General features: G+C 42.8%; 1 protein-coding gene across 16 annotated transcripts in view; it reads right to left on the minus strand.

The window, feature by feature from the left end:
• The window catches only part of tanc2b (tetratricopeptide repeat, ankyrin repeat and coiled-coil containing 2b), a 167293-nt gene that overhangs the window by 29185 nt on the left and 115803 nt on the right, over positions 1-22305 (minus strand). For 14 of the 16 annotated variants that reach the window (XM_079658089.1, XM_079658088.1, XM_079658086.1 and 11 more), the window contains 4 exons: positions 15411-15559; positions 11083-11266; positions 8454-8702; positions 2129-2260 (listed from right to left, as the gene is read on the minus strand). In XM_079658089.1, coding sequence (XP_079514215.1) covers positions 2129-2260; positions 8454-8702; positions 11083-11266; positions 15411-15559 — 714 coding nt within the window. Of the gene's footprint in view, positions 1-2128; positions 2261-8453; positions 8703-11082; positions 11267-15410; positions 15560-15822; positions 16057-21430; positions 21453-22305 lie in introns of those variants that run through there. The other 2 variants (XM_079658082.1, XM_079658081.1) reach the window with 2 other exon arrangements.

Raw genomic sequence — 22305 nt, forward strand, 5'->3', positions numbered from 1 at the left:
TGAATTCATAACATTGGTATTTGAAATCTAACATTCAAATTCAGCGCTTGCATGTCTAATCATTCTGTTAATACCCAATACTTCTGTAAAGTTTGAGATTAATATTTGGGCTCGGTTATATTATCAGTATTACACGGTTTGTGGAATTAGATACCAGTGGTGGCTGCTGAGGGTTCATTCAGACTCTTGTGATCGAAACAATGTTTTTAAAGAGTGTTGTAAAGTCCAAAAGTAAATATTTATTTAATAGAAAATAGAGGTTATCGTTTCCACAAAAATGTTTAGACATGATTACATACAAGGAGAGGAGAGTGGCTGGTCCAAGGTAGCTTGAGCCAGCCCTAACTTAAGCCTACTCTCAAATGTGGAAAGAATGCTTGCTTCCCACCTACATGAACAGAATAACATATTTAGAGAGTGGGCAACATGCAGGTGTGGATGACAACATCTCAACTTTTTTTTAAATCTGAGAAAATATTCTATTCTATTCAATCGATATTGGCTGCCGTTTAGCCCCTTATAACACAAGACATTTTCAATGTATGTAGGTTTTACATTGTAAATCATATTAGATTTTTTAAGAGATCCATTAAAGGTAATCTATTATGGAAAATGTCCTCTTTCACATATTTTTTCACATCCATTTTCACATGTATCGCTAGATTGTTAAGACATTTCGAAAGTTTAGGAAGAAAGTAAACTAATACATCATTTAGGGATTCCCTATCTATTAAGTTTATAACCTCACATTTCAGGAATAAAGGTATTTGGAATGTGTCCTTGTATGATCTGCCGGGAAAACCCCTGTTCTTGGTGTCTCTTGCCGTGTCTCCCTCTGTCTTGTTCTCGTGTCTCCTGGTGAATCTGCCGGAGCAGTGCACTCAGGGAGGCTCTGACACTGATCCAACGAGGCAGAACGCATGCTAGGACACAGTCGGTTAGCTTGTAAACACACTTGGCTGCCCTCAGAGGAGGAAGGTTGGGGAACAACCACTGATACAGCGACGCCTTAAGAGAAAACTACCCCGTCTTCCCTTTCTCTGTCAGCTCCATCTTTCTCACTACCATCTCTCTTTCCTTCCCATCTGTAGACAGGAATCACATCCCAGCTCAGCAGAGCACACTCTCAGCTAAGTGGGGTTTTAAAAGGTGTTTAAAACACACAGGGGGGCATATTTGTGTTCGCTTGAAGGGCAGAGGGTTGCCATTAAGCTGTTCATTACTGGCTAAGTGACTTAAGAAGAAGAGGCGAGGGGACAAATAATGTTGTGACATAAGGCCATTCGGTCCTTTGGTTAGGAGGATGTGGAGATTTGCTGGATCACGGAGGGCGCTGGCTGTGTGATAGGCTTGAACAATGTGCAGTGGGGCGGACGCTGACTGTAGATGTTAACACAGTGGTGACACGACCAGACAAAATGCTCTTTGTACACACACACACACACACACACACACACACACACACACACACACACACACACACACACACACACACACACACACACACACACACACACACACACACACACACACACACACACACACACACACACACACACACACACACACACACACACACACACACACACACACACACACACACACACACACACACACACACACACACACACACACACACACACACACACACACACACACACACACACACACACACACTCACACACACTCTAGTCCTCTAGTTTCCAAAACGAACAGCGCGGAAGAGTCACTGATCTAGTTTCAGAGCAAATCCACCGTCCCTGTTCTGGAATATATGAAAATAACTTGCTCGTCACGCAGCTTTCGTCTCGCGATGCTCAGCTGCTTTGAGTTTGTTGTTGGCGGATGAAAAAGAGAATAGTGTCTTATTGTTCGTTCCTGTGTCTGATGTGAAACTAATCGCTAATGTCAGCCAAACCTTAAACAAAGCAGCTTTTTAGAAAGAGACAGAAAAGTATGGTTGTAGGTTTAAAACTTTTACCAACAGCTAACGTTTACTGTTTTTTTACAACTCTTTGTGGCAAAAAGCAGCACATATTTTGTCTGTTTATTTCACATTTTATATCAAAATGTGCAGCTTTCATGGACACAAGGTTAAAGGAAAGTGATTTTCTTTGTGTGTGCTCACCTCTCAGGTCCTGCCCGGAGCGACCCGGCCCGCAGGTGGTGCTCTGTCTGGGCATGCGCAGCGAGGTGCGTAATGGAGTGTGTCTCTGCTCATCCAGGTATGCCAGGTCCTCCAGGTGGGCTGAACTGGTAGCTGTTGTTGCATATATGTGATAGAAGACAGAGGGAAGTATTTCAGAGAAAGAGGGGGGGGAAAGATACTATTGTCAACATGTGTATGTACATTGAGACACACTTACAGTCAACAAGCACTACAAATAAAGACAAAAGAAGGTGGTACTGGTTCATGCCAGTGTCTTGAGGCAGTTGTCAGGCGCTCACACTTGCTAACTCCAACAGGAAGGAGCAAGCCAGCCCTACATGGCGCTGTCCTAAAAACTCCCTCCTCTCAGTGTCTGTCACGCGGCACGGAGGCAGATGCCATCCGGCCCCTCTCAGGATTAATTAGCTCAGCAGACAAATGTCTTATTCATGGAGTGAGCTCCGTCTGACGCTGGCTGCTGATTGTTCACACCATGCTGCGTCTTCGGGGGCCAATGCTCGGAACCAGTGAATGTTAAATGAGGATAGACCCCGTCACCAGTGTGAGTAAACAACGGAACCCGATTCTCCATCACACCTGAACCCCAGATAAAGGGGCGGGAGTGAAAGAGAAAATAAATCATCTGTTATTACTAAATGGCCAGCAGCTGATTGGTCCGCAGCTGTCTTATTTAGCAGAAACGCATAAGGGACAAGTTTTGGGGAAGCCATGCTTGATGTAGCCAGCTCTGAATACTAACTTTTGGAGAATTTCAATCTCTTTTTGGCAGATATACAGGTGCCATCTTTTTTTACTTGGTGGTTTGCTGTAAACCAAATTTCCCCGTGACAATAAAGATGAAAAATAAATTCAGGAGTTTAAGGGACTGAGGTGACCAAGCTGCCAAGTCATAACATCAAGCGGAGACACCGTCATTGACAGAGTTTGTTTGTTTTTAAAATGAGCCAAAAAGTGCTACGTCAGGAAACTGGTTAAACTGGAATAAACTCTACTCATGCAGTGATAATGGAAAACCTAAGGAGACGCTGATAAAGGAGAAAATATAAGAGACACTATATTATCCACAAAGTAGTAATTTGGGAGAATATTCTGTGTAACACTTTTCTGGGAACCTGGCCAGCGTTTTTCTATGGTAATTCTACTTTATTTAACTTGGGTTGGAATTGGTAGATGTTTCCTTAGTGTTTCTGTTGGTTATAAAAACACTGCACTCACTGAGGTAATTTCTGAGAATTTGGGATCATCGTGACGACAAAGTGAAGAAGGCAAGAAATAGAAGTGGTGACGATTGGACTTAACTAATTTATTTGGAGTGCCCTCCTTGGAATGTTGGTTATAATCCCTCAGGAAACCAGGAAGCTGGTCTGTAATCAGCAATGGTGTTAAGATTGGACACTTTGGGTAATAATCTTATCATTTGACATTAATGTATTATGTCCAAATATTGTTTTAAGCCATTCTGATAATTTGACTACCCTTCTGATCATAACAGCAATTACATTAGAGAGTACAATGTTATCAATACATCAACAAGCTAAAAAAATAATATTCATCTTATAATCACATGGATTTCTCCTTATAAGAGCTTGTAGTCTCTAACTCTTGAATTTGTTTTCTCTAACTTTTTTTCAACATGTACAAGCACCATCAAGGTGGAGAGGTGCTGACACACCACATGAGCCCCATCAGTAAAAGTGAACATTGTGTTGTTATTTAAGGTATTTTGTTATAAAAAAATAAATAGGGAATTGAGCTCTAAAATCAAATTAAAACAAGGCAAATGTCCATAGAAACTTGAAGGGAATACGGAAACTTTGATTGGGAACAACACTTATATAATTATCGTTGATAAAAAATGGAGTGCAACAACGTACAGGTTTTTTTTATAACAATAGGGAAAATAATAGCGAAAGACATTTTTGTGAGAAAGAAGTAAAACAGAAGAGTTACAAACTTGGGCAAAAAGATAAAATGATATTTAAGGAGTATATTGTGGTATTCATTTGTTGTACTGTTTGTTTGTTGCAGTTGGAGGGTCTGCTGTGGAGGATTTATATCCTGTAACAGACATTTTTCAATAAATGTTAATACATTTCTACCTGAAATACTCTGAGGTCCTGAAATCCCAAGTCATAGTCAAGGAGTTGGGGAAAGATGTAACTTGGGCTGCAAGCTCCTTCTCTCCAGTGACTCCAAAAAGCACGCCACAGTAATCCCTCTGCGGACAGGGCTCTAAGCCCAGGACCTCTCACTACCACCTCAACACTGATCAGTCCTCTCCTTGGTCTGAGGGGGGTTTCTCTGCCTCTGGAGCTACGCCCAATGGAGTACAGATCATGTGTATGGCTCAGTGTGTATGACTGCTTGAGTCAACCCAGCCATGGACCCAGAGAAGAGCCACATGGGTTTCCCAAAATGGAGGAAAATGGCAGCTGAGAATGCTGGAGGCCTGGCCCTGATGGGAATGTGGCTGCCGGTCAACCAACTGCGCTAAAAAAGGAAACAGTGGAGCTGCTAAACCAAGGGAGAATGACTCAGGGCTAGAATTGCTCCTTTTTCTCTCTTTTTCAACTGTGTCTGAATGTGAGGAATCAAATCTGTGTGCTCATCACCTCTATCTGCAATGCAGCAGGCTCCTGAGGATCACTTTCACAGCTCCTGTGCCAATGCGCTAAGACTGCACGCATAGTGAAAGAAAATACAGCAGAAGGGAGAAATGTATGGAAGAGGGAGAGTATGAAAAAGAAAGTGTGGAATAGAGAGCTTAGCTGTTTGAGCCAACGAAAGCCACATCAGACACTTCCTGTTTCAAAGAGCGACTGATAGCTTGAACGCATGCATGCACACACGCACGCACGCAAACACACACACACACACACACACACACACACACACACACACACACACACACACACACACACACACACACACACACACACACACACACACACACACACACACACACACACACACACACACACACACACACACACACACACACACACACACACACACACACACACACACACACACACACACACACACACACACACACACACACACACACACACACACACACACACACACACACACACACACACACACACACACACACACACACACACACACACACACACACACACACACACACACACACACACCAGCTGGGCTGCCGTCCAGAGCCAGTCACTGTATCAGCCGGGAGCCGCCTCGTCATCTAAGATATGAGGTGGCTGCTGCTGCTCTAAACGCCTCACCATTCTCCTCTCACCGCCCGAGAGATGACTCGAGACGATAAATGATGGAGGTGCTGGCACTAAAACAATAATATTTCCGGGCTTTACACAGAGTATATAAGCAGAGGTGGGATTATCAGGGAAAAAATGGTTGAAAAGGAAATCAATGACACTTGTCCGCCCCCCAAATTGAATAATGTAATCTCAGGTGAGCCGTTATCTCAATTTAGTGAGATATAGGCTTATAGAGTGAGTTCATAGAATGTCAGAAGGTCTTTTATAACTCTTAAGTCTTTGTATGAGTAGGGATTCCACAATCCCCAGGTAATTATAGAAGCTGGGGTATATAGATCCTCCAACATCAGGGTCAGTTCAGTTAAATGATACAAATGACTTTCCCCATTGTTGTTGGGTTTAATTTGCCAAGGTTTTGAGATGTCAGTGTGTGCCTACACACCAATACCATTGAAGGGAATTAGAAAAAACTATGTGAAAAATATATGAGCTACCCTGGAGACATTTACACCCCCGATAACCAGGCGACTGCATGCTCATACTTTCCTTTGTGAAGGGGATGTGTTCACTATAAAGCCTCTTTGCTCTTTAACCAGGCAGGGAAGGCTTAAAGGGCACATATCATTCTCATTTTCATGTTCATACTTATATCTAGCACATGTTTACAAGCTTCAATGTTAGAAAAAAAACCAAATTTTTCTCGAACTGTTAACCTGACCGCAGCCGTATTCACCCTCTGTCTTTAAGGCCTCGTTTTAGCGCCCATCTCTTTAAGCCCCCTCCCGGAACAGCTGAGTCTGCCCTGATTGGTCATTGTTTCCAGGTCTTCCCGATCGATTTGATACTACACCTAAACAAGACTTGCAAAACTCCCTTTTGACAAGATCAACTTTAATAAAAGATAATATCAAGTTGCATTATGGGAAATGTAGGATATAGCATTTAGGAGCTATTGTATGGAATACAAGACGGATGCTGCAGTTCTATTTGTGGTTCACAATACTTTACTTGAATTTGTAGGGGTATTTGTGAGAAACAATTGGTAATGAATTAGTCCTGACGTACAATTCTTCAGTAAAATTATTTTCTGGAACTAATTATATTCCAAACGGGCTGTAATGACTCATTTCTAAAAACCTTAATTCTGTCCTTCTGAAATGAGGACTACTCTGTCTTGGTTACACCTTCCTACATATCCATCTTAAGCTCTACCAACGCACAGCTCTGCCTTCATTAGGTAATAGAGCAGCTAAACCCCCCCCCTCTTCGTTTTCCTCCCCGGTCCCCTTATACTCTCCCTCTCTCCCCACACTTCAAAGCGAGTCTCTCTCTGTCACTCTGGGGGATAGAAACGGTTAATGCCTGGGGCTTTGATGTTCCACTGCTGTGTGAGCCCAGCCAATCCTCAGCCTGTGCTCGCCTCCCATCCCTACATCGTCTAATAATTATTTGTGGAGGAGAGAGTGAGAGGGAGCGAGAGATTACGAAACTCTACTTTCACTCCTCTCCCGAATGTATCCGTCTCCCTCTCCTTCTGAATTCATGTTCCTGACAAATACAAATGCATTCAGAAACATTATCATGTTTTTTTTTCTCCCCCGCTGCCTCTCTCTCTTTATTTTTTGCATCATCTGCAGCTTATAGTACGTCTTTTAAGCCGTCTCCAGCTCACTCAGGCTCCTTTGAAGGTCTGGGTATTGAGGGGCGGGGATGAGATCGAGGGTGAATCTCTAAACCCCGGCAGAGTCGCATCGCTGCCAGACAGCAGTGTCAAACAGCAGAACACGACCGGCATAAATAGAAGGTCATAGCTGTGGTGACGGGCCTTGTCAGGCATATTACAGTGTTTAGTGAAATATTATGTGCGTGTCTACAGTACGTGCAAACGCTTTTCCCCCCCAGTGGGAGTGGGTTAAGTGCATAATAGAGCTCATCGTCTGTACCAGCCTCTCTCAAGATGAGGACAATAACACAATCAGGCCCATTAGGACTGCTTCGCTGTTATGAAACTGACATTTTTCATGATACATTTGCTGTTATTTTTCCGAAGGCTCTGAAACACACATCAATGAGACCTCTGTCAGACACAAATGCCTGTTTTGTATGTGATATCTTTCCAGCCGCAGTATGTTCTCCTGCTGAAGCTGTTTTTCCCACACTATTATTCTGCTCTGTGGTTTCGATCCACACCACAGGGTTGTAATACTTGAACTAAATACCACCATGGATTTGCCGCTAGCCAAAATGTAAACACAAACGCTCAAAAGTTGAGGAACAACAATTGTTTTTCCAGATAGTTAAGGAATGTATTTAAAATGAAAAAAGAATCAAAGCAAACCACAATTGATCTCCTCTTCTAACCAAGCCTCACATTTGAGAGAGTTGAGGCTGGTTTATCACAGATTAGCAGGAGTAATGTGCTGTGGAGGTTTGAGATTTGTGTTCAATTTGTTCAGAAATGAATTGGTTATATGAAGGTTTACAGATCAGATGTTTCCCTACTGAACCTCTGGCGGTCAATAATTAACCAAACTATGGGATATTTATGTCTAAAATCTGATAAACTGCTTATAGCCAATGACAGACAAGAAAAGGTGAAGGCATTTCAAGGTGTTGAGAATGCTTTTTGAACGTTGGAGGAAAGACTAGCTGAAAGTTGGCAAAACAAATGTCTCAAGATTTAGAATCATACATGTATCCCATGTATGACTCTGAAAAATCTATTCTTCAGTTTCATTGATACATCCATGGCCACACACATGGATGTATCAATGAAAGAATTCAAAGGGAAGGATCACAGTTCATCAAGGAAGGAAACAAGCAAGGAAAGAGAACATGACAGAAGTGAGGATGCCAAATAAAGGAGCCAAAAATAGAAAGAGCAGTTCAATCCCATTTTGCCAGAAAAAGTACTCCACTTTGGCAAAATTGGTATACTGCTCGTGTAAATAACCATATTTCCGGCTCCTTAGACAAACTGTCCTCCCTTTGTACTTCCAAAGGAGAGTAAGGGAAAGAGGAAGGGGACTCACCAGCCACAGAGTTAGGGCGGGGCATGAGGTACAGAGGGATGGAGTGGGCGGAGTGGGAGGACATGCTCTCCAGGTTGCGCTCAGGGATTTTGTTGAGGCTGTAGGTGGAGGCGGTCATGTTTTCATCCACCCGGTACAGGAACGAGTCCATGCCTGATTTCTGGGACTGCCACAGCTTCAGGTTTCCCCGGGAGCCCTCGCCGTATTTCCCGCCTCGCTCCATGTTCTCTGAGTAGCTGGTCAGTGTGGCTGCAGCAGAACCAAAAATCAATATTAGTTATGTTGCATATACAGCTATGATGGTTTTATTGTGAGAAATGAGCCTCGTACTTTCAGTCCATTTTCACAACCCGGGCGTCTGATTCCACACTTACATTTTATGGATGTTCTGAACGCAGGTGTTCATTATTGTTGCATGGAAACAGTGTTGGCACCTGTATTGACATCAGCGCTTCACATCAGTGAGCGATTATCTCTCCTGTTATCTTGCTAACAATGCGGCAGTGGATGTCAACATGATATAAGCAACTGAATTGTCTTCCCGTAGGAGGAGAGACTGGTTCTGACTGTGCATGAGAAGTGCCAAAGTCTGTCTGGAAACTCAGATGTTTACATTTTGAGCTAAAGGGGACAAGAGAGCGTTTTTGGGGTGATTCGAACAAAGCTGTAAAATGAGGCATGTTCCCACTGACTGTCACAAGATGTAACTCTCAGGTATCAGAGGCTTTGAATCGAACAGGATGAGCAGGTAAGGTTGAATATTTTTGTTTTTTAAATCCTGTCTTTTATAGACAGTTATTTGGTTTCTCGCTTGGCATTATTTGGTTTTCCACCACTTGTAATTCTCTTCTCACCATACTGGACGCAAATACATATCTTATTAGTTAGTTAGTTAGTTACTTAGTAAGTCTTTTGTTTTAAATATACACATGTACAATAAATAGACCCCCCTGAAAAAAGTGATTATGCGATCACAGAATTTACAGCATAATCAACAAAATGGCGCAGATTTTTAAAAGGGCGCATATTTATGCATAATCCCCGCATTTTTCCACACAAAGTTGAGAGAAAAAAAAGTTAACTCGTCTTGACGTGAAGTAGTGATGATGATGACGCGATGTCATCAGCTCGCGCATCACAGAACGTAGAGTGAACGTGTGGAACTCACACGAGAGAGAAAACACCAAGATGAAAAAATCTGATCCATCTCATTTACCGACGAACATTTCTACTAAAGACCGGGCAAAGCTGTGCCCCGATGTCTTTCACGAAAGTGGGGGGAAACTATTCTGCACCCCGTGCAACTGTGTGTTGGAGCATAAGAGAAAATCGACTGTGACGACCCACTTTGATTCATTCAAATTCATTTGAAAATGCTTTCTGCTGCTGCGGACAAGAAAGCCAAACAACTCACATTCACCGAGGCATCAATCTCCAAAACCCTTTCGAGGGCTACAAGAAACGAGGTGAGTAGCCTACAAGATTGAAGCTGTTCAGATAACGAACGAGTAAATGAAAACAGAATGAGGCGGAGAAGTGTGTGTGTGTGTGTGTGTGTGTGTGTGTGTGTGTGTGTGTGTGTGTGTGTGTTTGTGTGTGTGTGTGTGTGTGTGTGTGTGTGTGTGTGTGTGTGTGTGTGTGTGTGTGTGTGTGTGTGTGTGTGTGTGTGTGTGTGTGTGTGTGTGTGTGAGAGAGAGTGTGATTAAAATAGCCCAATTGCTTTTACAATAAATAAACATTGAATGTGTTTAATTGAATAGTAAAGGGGTTTAACGTTAGTGGCAGGTTGTGTGTGAGAGAGAATAAATAAGACAGCCCAATATTTGAAAAAAAAAATATTTAGCATATTTCGCAACTTTCCGCATATTTCGCAACTTCCTGCAATTTCACCGCATAAAAACACATAAAAACCATGCATGTTTAATCGCATAATCAAGGATGTTAGCCCGCATAAACAAGGATTTTTGCCCGTGTTTTTCTGGAGGGTCTAAATAAATAATCATAACAATAATCAGCCTCTGCTTTTGAAATAGTGATATTCCAAAGCAAAGTGTAAGTGTAGGCTAAAGCCTTAGCTTACCCTTTATACATTTATTATGTGGTATATACTGAAAATAAAGACTCATTTAATATGCGCAAAAAATCCCCCCTAAATTCATATACACTCATATAAATAAGTGTTCACACCAATGTTTTATATTTGCAAATCATCTTCATCTTAGTTGCAATGTTTTTGGTAGATATATTGTTTTGTTTTTTAAGTGAATTATAATAAAAGTGTATTATACATTTTGATTTGCTTTTCAAAGCTATTCCCCACGTAGCTCCCTTGACTGTTTTATATCTTGCATTTGGTCCTACTTTTGTAAAAATTCAAATACCTCTTAGTTCATACAGACTTACTCAAATTTAAAATAGCTTCTGGATACAGTGGGGAGGCATCTTTCTTTCTACTTTATACATCAATTATGCTGTTTTAAATGTCCCCAGATCTCTAAAAGAGACTGTGAGTTTATAAATAATGTGTTGGTTTGTTAATGGAACAAAGGGGAAAGATATTGAATAACTCTAGCCTTATCCTTACACATTTGTTAAAACTGTTCTTTATAAATCTGTTTGTGTATCTCACCGATAATCCCGCTGTCCCTGCTCTCCAGGGTGGAGGTGGGACTGGTGACCGAGCCGTAGGCACAGTCCCTGTTGCCGGCCTGGCCAGGCATCGCAGGAGGGAGGGTGGAGCAGGGGCTGCCTGCGGGGGGGGAGGCGGTGCTGCTGGTCAGGGTGGAGCACGGGCTGATCCTCTGGTTCTGGCCCTGGAAAAGATAGAAACGACTTTTAAAAACGCTTTGTTTTGTTCAGATAATTCAATGAGTGCACACTAGTACAAAAGGCAAAGTGAAATGTTTGAACTTTTAATATCTGAGTCATATTCAGAGTAAAATGTCACTTCAATATCGCTGTTTTCAAAAGCTTAGACCCCCGCTGCCTCTATGTAGTTGGTCCTTCAAAGGCTTTCCTCTCCCACACACATACAATCATATAATACATTATATTTGTAGCAATTTAAAAATAAGGGTTTGGAATAGCTTCAGCAAGAATGATGTAATGCTACACAGCTCAAACATACACATGTACAATATGTTGACACACACAAAAACATTCAATAACTAGTGTTATTCCCAATAATGTTAATAAATAGCACCTATATAACCTATACATCGCTTTACAAAAAGGTACCTTACAACACAATGTATTGCAGCTGAGGAGTATGGCAGGAAATAACCAAGCGTTGGAGAGTTAGCGTAAACACCGGGGATTTGAGCGGCAACATCTAAATGCAGGAAAACAGTAATTTTCCCTTTTTAGAAACTAAAGGGAGTGGCATTTCCCAAATCAGATTCTGCAGAGTCCCATGGCACATGTGGGGTTGTGTACTGTTGTTCTTCCTAGACCTGCCCTGATTCCACTGACAATTCAAATCACACAATAAATATATGATTCTTATAGCCTTGTTTTGGCACCCTGCAGTGACCTTCTTCTGCGTCAGCTCAGGTTAGAAGAGACGAGACAACAGGGGACATAATAACACTCTGCTGCGTCTAATCTGCTGCTTCGAACACCCACTGACGATCTCACAGAAACACACACACCTAAACACAGGCATGCAGCATCAACGGAAATGCAGAGGCGCAAGAAAAACAGGGATGCCAAGTGATTAAGTATCAGACACTGAAACAAATGGAGGTCTCTCCTTAACGGTGATGCCGATGACTTCAGGTCAACACTGGAGAGATCGTGAGAGGTGAAGTGGCCCTCAAGGCTAAATCTAGTCTAGTTTAATCTGCAGGAAGAAGACTGAGGGACACACTAAGCTAATACACACACCCACACACGGATACAGTCTGGGATAGGAGTGCAACTGCCGATTACTTTCATTATTGATTGAACTGACAATTATCTGCTGAAAGGCTCCTCAGGCTTTGGCTCAGAAGATGGATCGGGGTCAATTAATCGCAGGGTTTGATCCTCGAGAATCCCTACCCACATTTTAAAAGTGTCTAAGATCCATGACAAAGTGTCCACAGCCATGCTACTGAGCTAAGTGCTTACTTCAGATGGAAGAAGGACGGATGATGGGAATGTCATTATATTTCAAGGATTTGGCCACAAATCAAGATATTGAACATATTTAAAATGTTGACTTGATGATGGCGCTAAACAGAACATCAGAGGATCACCAATGTTTTTGAAGTTCATCATGGAGGGAACATGGATGGCCGACTCAAATTTCATGAAAATGTATCCAACTGTTGTTGAGACATTTGAATTATAAACGTAAATGTGGATGACACTGGAAAAGCCAGAGGATCATCAAATTCTTTTTCTGGGGACCATGAATGTCTTTATATATATATATATATCATGGCAATCCATCTAATCCAACTCCAAAGGCAGTTTGAATGACACGGTCAAAAAGGTAATTTAGCTACAAAGAGGACATGGTCTGAAACCAGAGCCCAGCCTGTTCTGATTGGTTAGCTTTCGGGTCTGTTGTTCATTCGCTTAGAGATTTGTCTGAAATGCCCCACATATAACGTACAATCTGTCAGAGCATTAGCCAATAGAAATGAGTGTCATCATGTTACGGAAGTAAACAAAGGAGTCCCATAGAGGCGTTTCAGGCATTAGGGGGGGGAGTGTGTGGGAGGTGATTTCCTCTGGAAGGAACTTTGAGATTATAGCCTTTGCAGACCATTTACTTGCACACAAACCTATATAACACACTAGACTAGAGGAAAGGGAAAACCCCCAAAAGCACAATAGGGCCACTTTAAATAGGCCCATTCAACTGGACTGAATTACTTTAAAAATGGTTATATTGTTCTTCCCACATCATTTTGAAACTTATAAGTGGAAAATATTTCAAATATTTTTCGATATAATTTACTCCAGTAACGCCATAACTAACCATTATGTTGTAGACATAATCCACCTTCAAATACAACATCAGTCCCTTTCTGAAAGAACTAACCCTGGCCATTTCAGGCTCTGTTAAAGTAGGTGATTTTCGTGTGTGTGTGTGTGTGTGTGTGTGTGTGTGTATGTGTGTGTGTGTGTGTGTGTGTGTGTGTGTGTGTGTGTGTGTGTGTGTGTGTGTGTGTCTGTGTGTGTGTGTGTGTGTGTGTGTGTGTGTGTGTGTGTGTGTGTGTGTGTGTGTGTGTGTGTGTGTGTGTGTGTGTGTGTGTGTGTGTGTGTGTGTGTGTGTGTGTGTGTGTGCGTGTAGTGTTATGTTTACAGGAGCTTGACCCTCAGAGCAAGCAAACAGTACACAAAAAAACACACAGAAAGAACACAGCGCTATCTGCTGGGCTAATGAACCTGGCCTAGTGCAGACCTCAGGCGTCGCACGTGGATTGGATTGAACTTGGGGGCAACGCGTCTATTCAGGGAGCTTGAGCACGAGAGTATGAAAGGCAATTAACAGCACTCTGCGAGTTAAGGTCACCTTGTTCTGTCTGCTGGCGAGGTCTGGCAGCACTGACACCAGCTAATAGAGGAACCTAACCATGTCAAATGGAAGATGGGAGATTGGTGTTTTACAGAAAAATAGAACCTTCACCTTAGCTCAACTTTTTTTAAATAGGAAGATATCGGCCTGCTTCTTTTACAGTAAATAAAAGGTAGTAACTTGGTTGTGTCGACTGTAATGAATGCTATTGAAAGCTAGTAAAACCCAAGCAAATTAGCACAATTACAACAAAAGCCTGCTCTATAATCTGCTAAAAAAAATGAAGATAATGAATCACACAAACTATATCCGGAGAACAGCATTTGGGGCAGATATCTTAAACAATAGGTCTGTTCTGTGTTCACGATGCAGCGGGGCACTGGTGTGAGTCACGTCTCTAAAAAGAGCCGCTTCAATAAACCTCTCTCAATTTATACACCCCCACTGCTACAGCAGCGCTCACATCAAGCACAGGCAGTCCATCAGTCTAATCGCTTATCCACACTGCTTTAGTGCAAGCCCATACCCAGACTCTGTTGGAAGGATTCAGCAACAGGTTGGCCCCTTTTCCCCCTACCTATATCTGCCTCTCTTTCTCTCTGCCGCTGCTGATTTTTTCCCTTAGTTTGGAAAATTCATACCTGTCAAACCAGGTTCAGAGAGAGAAACCAGGGCATCTGCTGCAGAGCGTAGAGCGGCCTCTTGTGCCAGGAGCTGTTTGTTGCTCAACTGCCAAATTCCCAAATTGAAAGGTTAACATGCAGGAGAGAAACCCAGAACATGCAGCTCAACTCAACCTTAAGAAACTTTCTTCCAATAAGACAAGTTCTAAGTATGCTGGAAATAAATAATTGGTTGTATACAAATCTAAGTAGAGATATCCAATGTTAGATGGAGAGGCACTGATACATTCCGAAACTGTGGTGGTGGTGTATAAGGGAAATGTACAGAACTCTTTTGATTCAGCTACCCTGCCATCCAAAAATCCGTCAAAACCGAGTGTAAACACTGATATTATGAAGATAAATGTTGAAAGCAGACGACTGCGTGTTTGTTCAAGTTCCAAAGCATGATCTCCCACGATTGAAATGTGTCATAATCACATACAGAGTAAGATAATCAGATTAGGATAAACCGTAACAAACGCAGATAAGGCAATAAAAACAAAACTGGAGTATATTCTTTGGCAACAATTGTTTGAATTACACAACCCCAGACAAAGTTTCCCTTATATTGACTCAAAGACTGAATCAGGTGACATCATGAGATTTGAATGCAGTGCTGGGAAAAACAGTTTCTTTCATTGGGTGTTTAGTTTTTTTGTCTACAGGCTCTTTAAGAAAAGATAACAGAGTTGTATCTTCTTCTCCAATGAATGCAGAGATAAAAGATATAAAAGCAGATTTCTCAAGCAAAAAAAAGGTCCAGTTCATTAGTGAGACCATTACCTGTCTTGCCTCGGGTTCCTCCATGCTGTACTGGGTATCGGCTGGCCCCTCGCTCACTTTGTCTCCCAGAAGGAAACCCAGGCGCGTCATCAATGTGTTGGCTGCCTCATCCACCGACGGAGGGGGTCCCAGCTCCCGGCTTGACTCCCCTGCAGAGGCAGAGAGACGGGCAGGAGGACGGAGGTGAGGAAAACATTGCAGGGGAGAGAAAGAAAGAACAAATGTGTGTCAGTGGTGGGTAGGAACAGAACAGCAGCTTGATTTCACAAAAAGGAGAAACACATCAAACTGGCGATGGAATAGCACGCAGAGTATCTGCTATCCACCCGCTATGTATTAACCACAGCAGCGACACACACCCGGATACAGAGAACAACAGCACCTGTGCTCAGGAAGACATGGAACAGCCTACCTGAGTTTTCCACTTGCTCAGAGCTGTACATTACAGGCACATTTCCCCACAGCTGGACCTCTTTGTTGAGGTGTCCTCTCACGTAAACTCCAAACAATCCCTTTAGCCGCAACAAAAATCCCTTTCAAGCTGTTTACAAAAAACCTATTTCCACACTGAGCAGCGAGAGCTCTGCACACTGACGGCAGCTCCTTCCGCACCACTCATCACCACTGCAGCTCGTGTGACGCAATGAGATACGCCCTTCACCTGCGCGTGTGTGTGTGAGACAGAGAGAGAGAGAGAGAGAGAGAGAGAGAGAGAGAGAGAGAGAGAGAGAGAGAGAAAGAGAGAGAGGCTGTGTGTGACTCCTCAAGACAAAGTGGGGTTGAATACACCTCTATACTGTTTACAGAGCTCTAAAGAGAGAAAAAAAAACAAGCCTACGTGATGATCAAACACACGCAGGGATTTTGGTTGCCAACTTTGCAACAGGATCCAAGGAAAAAAATAAATCCATTAATGACCTCATCTTGTCGCCCTGTTGCCTGGTTACTCCCCGCCCATAACAAGCCCTCATTGCTGGTGTCATATTTATTTTTTATAATACCTGGCTATCATGCCCTAAAGGCGCCTGCAATATCAATTTCAACCCACTTTTACTTTATTTACTCGAGTGTCACAAATTACCCACACTGCTGCTACTGTAGCTGTTAAAAGGACTAACGAGCGGCTGGAAACAAGCAGCTGTAATTGGACGTATAAGCCTGAGAATTGGACTGGACGTTAATGACATTGAGGCCAACAATGTGTAAATAAACAGCAGTGGGACAAAGCGGTAGGGCCAGTTCTCTCCCTCTTCTCCTCTCCCCACTTGATTTCCTGCCGGGCAGGTCAGACCAGATTGGCAGGTAGCTACACCGAGTCCTGACTGACGACCATTAGAAAGTGTCCCCACACCCCCTTCTCTGAAGACAGACAGCTTGTCTGCAGCCTGTGGCCTCTCACTCGTCTGTTCAAGGACTAACAGACGGACAGGCAATCTAAAGCCGGGGCTGCCCCTCTCCATTCCTTCATGGACAGACAGCAAGTCAGGATCATTAGATTGACCTCCAAGTCCTTCTGAGTAAGTAATGGAAGACTGGCACTGTCTAAATAAAACCTTGGATATGTTGCTGAGCCCTAATAAAAGCCACAGCAGTGGTAATAATGAGGTAATCACAGCACACATTAGGTCCAAAACAGCTAATTACTCATGAGCCTTGATGAGATGTAAAGCGGCTTGATGCACTTCATATGGAGCAGCGTTTACTGTACCAGGACCTCCAAGGTCACTGAATCCCCCAGCATCCCTGGAGGAAGAGAGCTGAACCCAGTAATACAGAAGGTGTAGGTAGACAGAAGGACTGCCCCAACTCCTTATAGATAATAGGAGGAAATTGAAGGTGAAGAAACATCTAGCGTTGGCAGGTAAGGCGGGAACTAACAATTATTTTCATTAGCGATTCATTTGCAGGTGATTTTCTAAATCAATCTCTAGGTCAATATCATGTCAGAAAATAATGAAACATTTAGAAAATGTCCATCACAGTCTATAATTCAAAGTGATGCTTTTAAATGTCTTGTTTGATCAGTTTAATATGATATGACAACAGAGAAAAACTGGTAATCTTCCTTTATTAGAGGCTGAACACCGGATTTTCTGCCATTTTTTGCATACAAAAATTGTCTTTAACAATAATATATCAAAATAGAATTCCACTAAATAGATCAATTAGTGGAATTGTCACTGTAGTGGCTGTATGTGTCTGGACATTGAGGCAGTGTGGTCGACTGACTGGTAGTACAACCTGTGAATACATTAGCACTGATTAGTCAACTGCTCCGGGGGGGGTTAGCGGCTGTGACCGTGATCAAACAGGGGCTCGTCTGTCTCAGTGAAAGTGTTTCTCTGTGTCCTTTTCACTCATCTTTTTTGTTTACCTGTCTCACTTCCTCTGCCTGTACTGTACGTTTTAGGTTTCTGTTCTGCTTTTTTTTAGCTTCTTACAAAGGTATTTCTGTCACAGGCAGCTGTTGGACAACCCTGTGCAGGAGCGAGCAGTCTGTGCCGCTTTTGATGTGAAGAACAAAATCTCTAATCTGGACGCTGGAGCCGACAGTTACTCCCTTGAGCTAAACACAACAAGACTGTTGTTTCCTTCAAAAAAACATTGAATGCGGTCACACACACAGCTAAGACTCAGTGGTTGGGTCAACCATTTTCACGGAGCTGTCAGCTTAGATCAAAATATGAATGTTTGATCGTCCACAGAACAAAAACAAAGATGATATGGCCCTTTTTCTAAAAGTAACCCATGCTTATGAGCTAGAGTTAAAAGGAATATACATGATCATAACGTAAGGGTTGGATTCCCTATCTTTGTATAGCTCCCCTGTTAAAACTCAGATTATAACATTCAATCACACACCGTCCCTCTGACTGAAACCACTGAAGAGAAACATCTAGATGGCTGCAAAGCTGCGTGACAGCATCGAGAATATAACACTCTCCTAAAGAGGAACTCATCAAGGTGACACCATGACATCCTTAATGATAACATTTGAATTTGAAAAACTGGCATGAAACACATCTCTTATTTTTCCAAACCAGCAACACACACACACACACACACACACACACACACACACACACACACACACACACACACACACACACACACACACACACACACACACACACACACACACACACACACACACACACACACACACACACACACACACACACACACACACACACACACACACACACACACACACACACACACACACACACACACACACACACACACACACACACACACACACACACACACACACCTCTCTCTCCATTGGATTCCTGAGCTGCGAAAGAGACAGATGGTTGCCATAGCAACTATCTTTGAGCACAGCTAGGAATGTGTTTCTGTGCAAGCGCATCTGTTTCTCCCTGGCCGTCCACAGATCTGCCCTCTAGCACCGAGAGAAGGGAGAGGGAAGCATGTGTGCTGCAGGCAGGGGACTGGACAGGAGATGGTATTAATAGGCCGGGGGCTGCAGGTAAGATAGCACATACCATGTGGCGGCTCTTATTTCGCCTGTACCTGGCAACTTTAACGGCCACTTCCGCAGGGGAAAGTCCACAGAGAGAAAACAGGGGCTAGATAAGTAAGAAAAAAAGGCTCAGAGAAGAGGTGATATGTATGGGTTTAAGAGTGTGAATGAATTCCAACGGAAGCTGTTGACAGCTAACGGAAATGGAAAGAGGGTAGATTCACACCTATTTCAGAAATACACGAATAACATAGAACATACGCGAACACATCACCTAGTATAAAGCAGCGACTGGAAAACTAATCAAGAGATCAGAGGAGTGAATTTCACATTCCTCGTGTGCACAGCAAGATGTTATCGATACAACAATATTTGGAGGTTTTAGACTTGAAAGCAGATCAGGAATTAGGGTTAAGAGTGCGTGATCCGATGATAAATTACCACAGCTTGTTCCTGTGTGGTTGCTGTTACCATAGAAACTATACCTTTAACATTTCCGGTTCATTTGACCAATGCAGCAACGCATAGCACTGCTTTATAGCCATATTCAATATGTATTGTTTTTTTTTGCGTCAATGTACCTTGATATGACAGGTATTTATTTTTCAAGAAACTGTGAATACACGTTGATAACTTGTTATTCCAACCGTAATCAGTCTGACAAAAAAGACTCTTTGTACTTTCCTTTGTAATAATGGTTTTCTTTAGACCATTTAAATATGATTCGGCTTAGTCTTGTTTCTAGATTTTTATTTAAAATTATTATTAGGTATTTAGTTCTCTTTGTCACTCGTTCCCCTGCTGGAGCTCAGCCTGCCCATTGTGGTCAACATCAATATTTTTTAAAACCTCTTCTTTACTTTTATAATACAAAAATGGAAACAAAACATTTCAGATAAACACTAAAATGACAACCAAAATACACAAACCATTATCCGTCACCACCACCACCACAAGAAGCTTGAGCTAACTTGTGTGATATACAGAGGACGGCTGAGGGTGACACTTACAAGCTATCTCACAAAATATTCACAAACCATATTTATGGGACCACAAATTCCTTTTGTAGACCATAAAAATCAGCTGATAAAGGACGCTAGCCAGTGTCAGCAGCAAAGTGCTGACTGGCATGCTATCAGATGTTTAAGTCACTGCCCTGCTGCCCCTCATGCCAGGGTGCCCTTGTTAAGAGCTAAGATGACCACCTGTCCATCCATCCAGGAGGCATGACTCCCCCCCCCCCCAAGAAAACTCATCTCATCCCCTCTTGGTTCCTCTCCAGCTCAAGTCATTATTGCACAGACACAGAGTTCCTGGTTATAATCAACTCTTTTCCTGCCTCAATGATGCCAGAAATTCCCATTTCAACCCTGAAATATCACATCTGCAGGAGATTTTAGCAGCTCATCACAACTGATGGGTTATTACACACTCTATTTCACAGGACTGATGCAAAACAAAGCTATAGGGACTAGTGTTGCACGGTGTAACGATACTTGAAAGGTACCGCGATACCCTGCCATTAAAAACGTTACGATTCCTCCGTTTCATTGATATGGGTACTTTAAGAATGACGGGGGAAAGTACTCCGGTGGGAAAGCGCTGTTTTAACAAGAGCCGTGTGTTCAGCGCTCTGCTTCCACTCCCTGCACTGCAGCCGTGCCTGGAGTCCCGCCCCTCTCAAGCACGCTCTAAGCCCCTCCCCTCTCTCTTGCACGCGCTATCTGCCAGAGCATGTGAGAAAACGAGAAGCATGGCTGCAAGTGGGAGTGCAACTGCCGCTGCGCCTCGGCTTGTTGACAAAAAAGACGCCAGAAGCGAAATTTGGAAGTATTTTAGCTATATCTCTGAAAGTGAGGGCAAGCCTACGGACACCACAAGGCCTGTCTGTAAGAGATGTTTTAGATCCCTGCAAACCAAGGGAGCCAACCAGCCAACACTTCAAACTTGGCTAAGCACCTCGCCGACCGGCATCCAGAGCTGTTTAAAGAATTTAAAGACTGACAGGTTAGCGAATGTGATAGATAACATAATTACATCATGCTCAAGCCCCTGACCTCAAATCTAAGTCAAACAAGTGTAATTTATTTTGTGACAAACAAACGTTTTCGTAGTTTGACGAGGCAATTAATGGCAATGATAACTGTCTAATATGGCTATCTTTTTAGCTAACTTACCAATGTGGCTAACATCTGCAATGTACATTTTGTCAATAATTATTTATATTACTGTAGCCTACTATTACATGTTAATAAAATATAAAGTTAACTATCAAATAAATCACAAACTCAAGTATAAAGAAGAGACCATGTTGTAAGAAAACCCTTAACAGATAAACTACCATTTTATTTATCATGAAAATAATAAAAGAAAAGTATCGAAAAAGAATCAGAATCGCAATTCTTGACTTGGTATCGGTATCGAAACCAAAATGTTGGTATCGTGACAACACTAATAGGGGCACCACTTCTGCATCCACTATATCCAAGAGGAATGCTATAAATGTAGCATGTTTCTATAACAGATCACTTACTTCCCATAGAGCAGAAACTCAGCAGAAGAGTTGGGCAGAGGGAAAGGCTGTTGCCCTCTGTTGACCATTTTCCTCCCTAAGTAACAAAAGTTAAGCACTAAGACATCCCATCGCTATTTCTCTCATGTCTTCACCCAACCCTGGGGTGTTGCAACGGCATCGTCCTACTCTGGCGACAAGTCCTTCCAGCCAGCAGAGGTCGAGCCAACGACACAGGTCAGGAAGCTAACGCTGCACTTCTCAGTGGCAACAGGAAGAGGAGAGGCAAGATCAGAAAGCAGATATACCAGAACCAAATCTCAACAGAGCAATATCCCAGAGCTGTTGACTGTGTGAGCAGGGGAGAGATAAGAAGGGGGAGAGGGGGATGTGACAAGGATAGATAGGGAGGCGGGGGGGGGGGAGCAGGGAAATCTGGACCGTCTGCAGGATTACGGAGCAACCACTGACTGAGAAGTTAACAGAAAAACAGCGCCGGCCCCTAAACAAGTTCTACGTCCGAGAAGAAGGGCAGAGTGAGGAAGCAGCGAGGGAGGAAGCAGCGAGGGAGGAAGCAGCGAGGGAGGAAGCAGCGAGGGACGATTAGCGCGACAGAGAGGACACTGTGGGTGTTGCAAAGCTATTTATTAATGACCTTAGCAATGTTTTTGCAGCAGCAGGCAGTATAACGGTCATAATTCACCCCCATCTCTCTCTGTGTGTGTCACTCTCTCTGCAGTGGAGTAAGAAGTATTTTACCTTAGTAAAAGTAGAAAAACTAGGGTAAATCTTACTCAAGTAAAAGCACAAAAGTATAGGCATCAACATATACTTATAATAAGTACCAACAGTACTGGAGCTAATTAAATTACTTTATACACTGCTGCTCAATATCT

Source organism: Notothenia rossii (assembly GCF_949606895.1).
Source record: "Notothenia rossii genome assembly, chromosome: 11".
Taxonomy (NCBI): domain Eukaryota; kingdom Metazoa; phylum Chordata; class Actinopteri; order Perciformes; family Nototheniidae; genus Notothenia; species Notothenia rossii.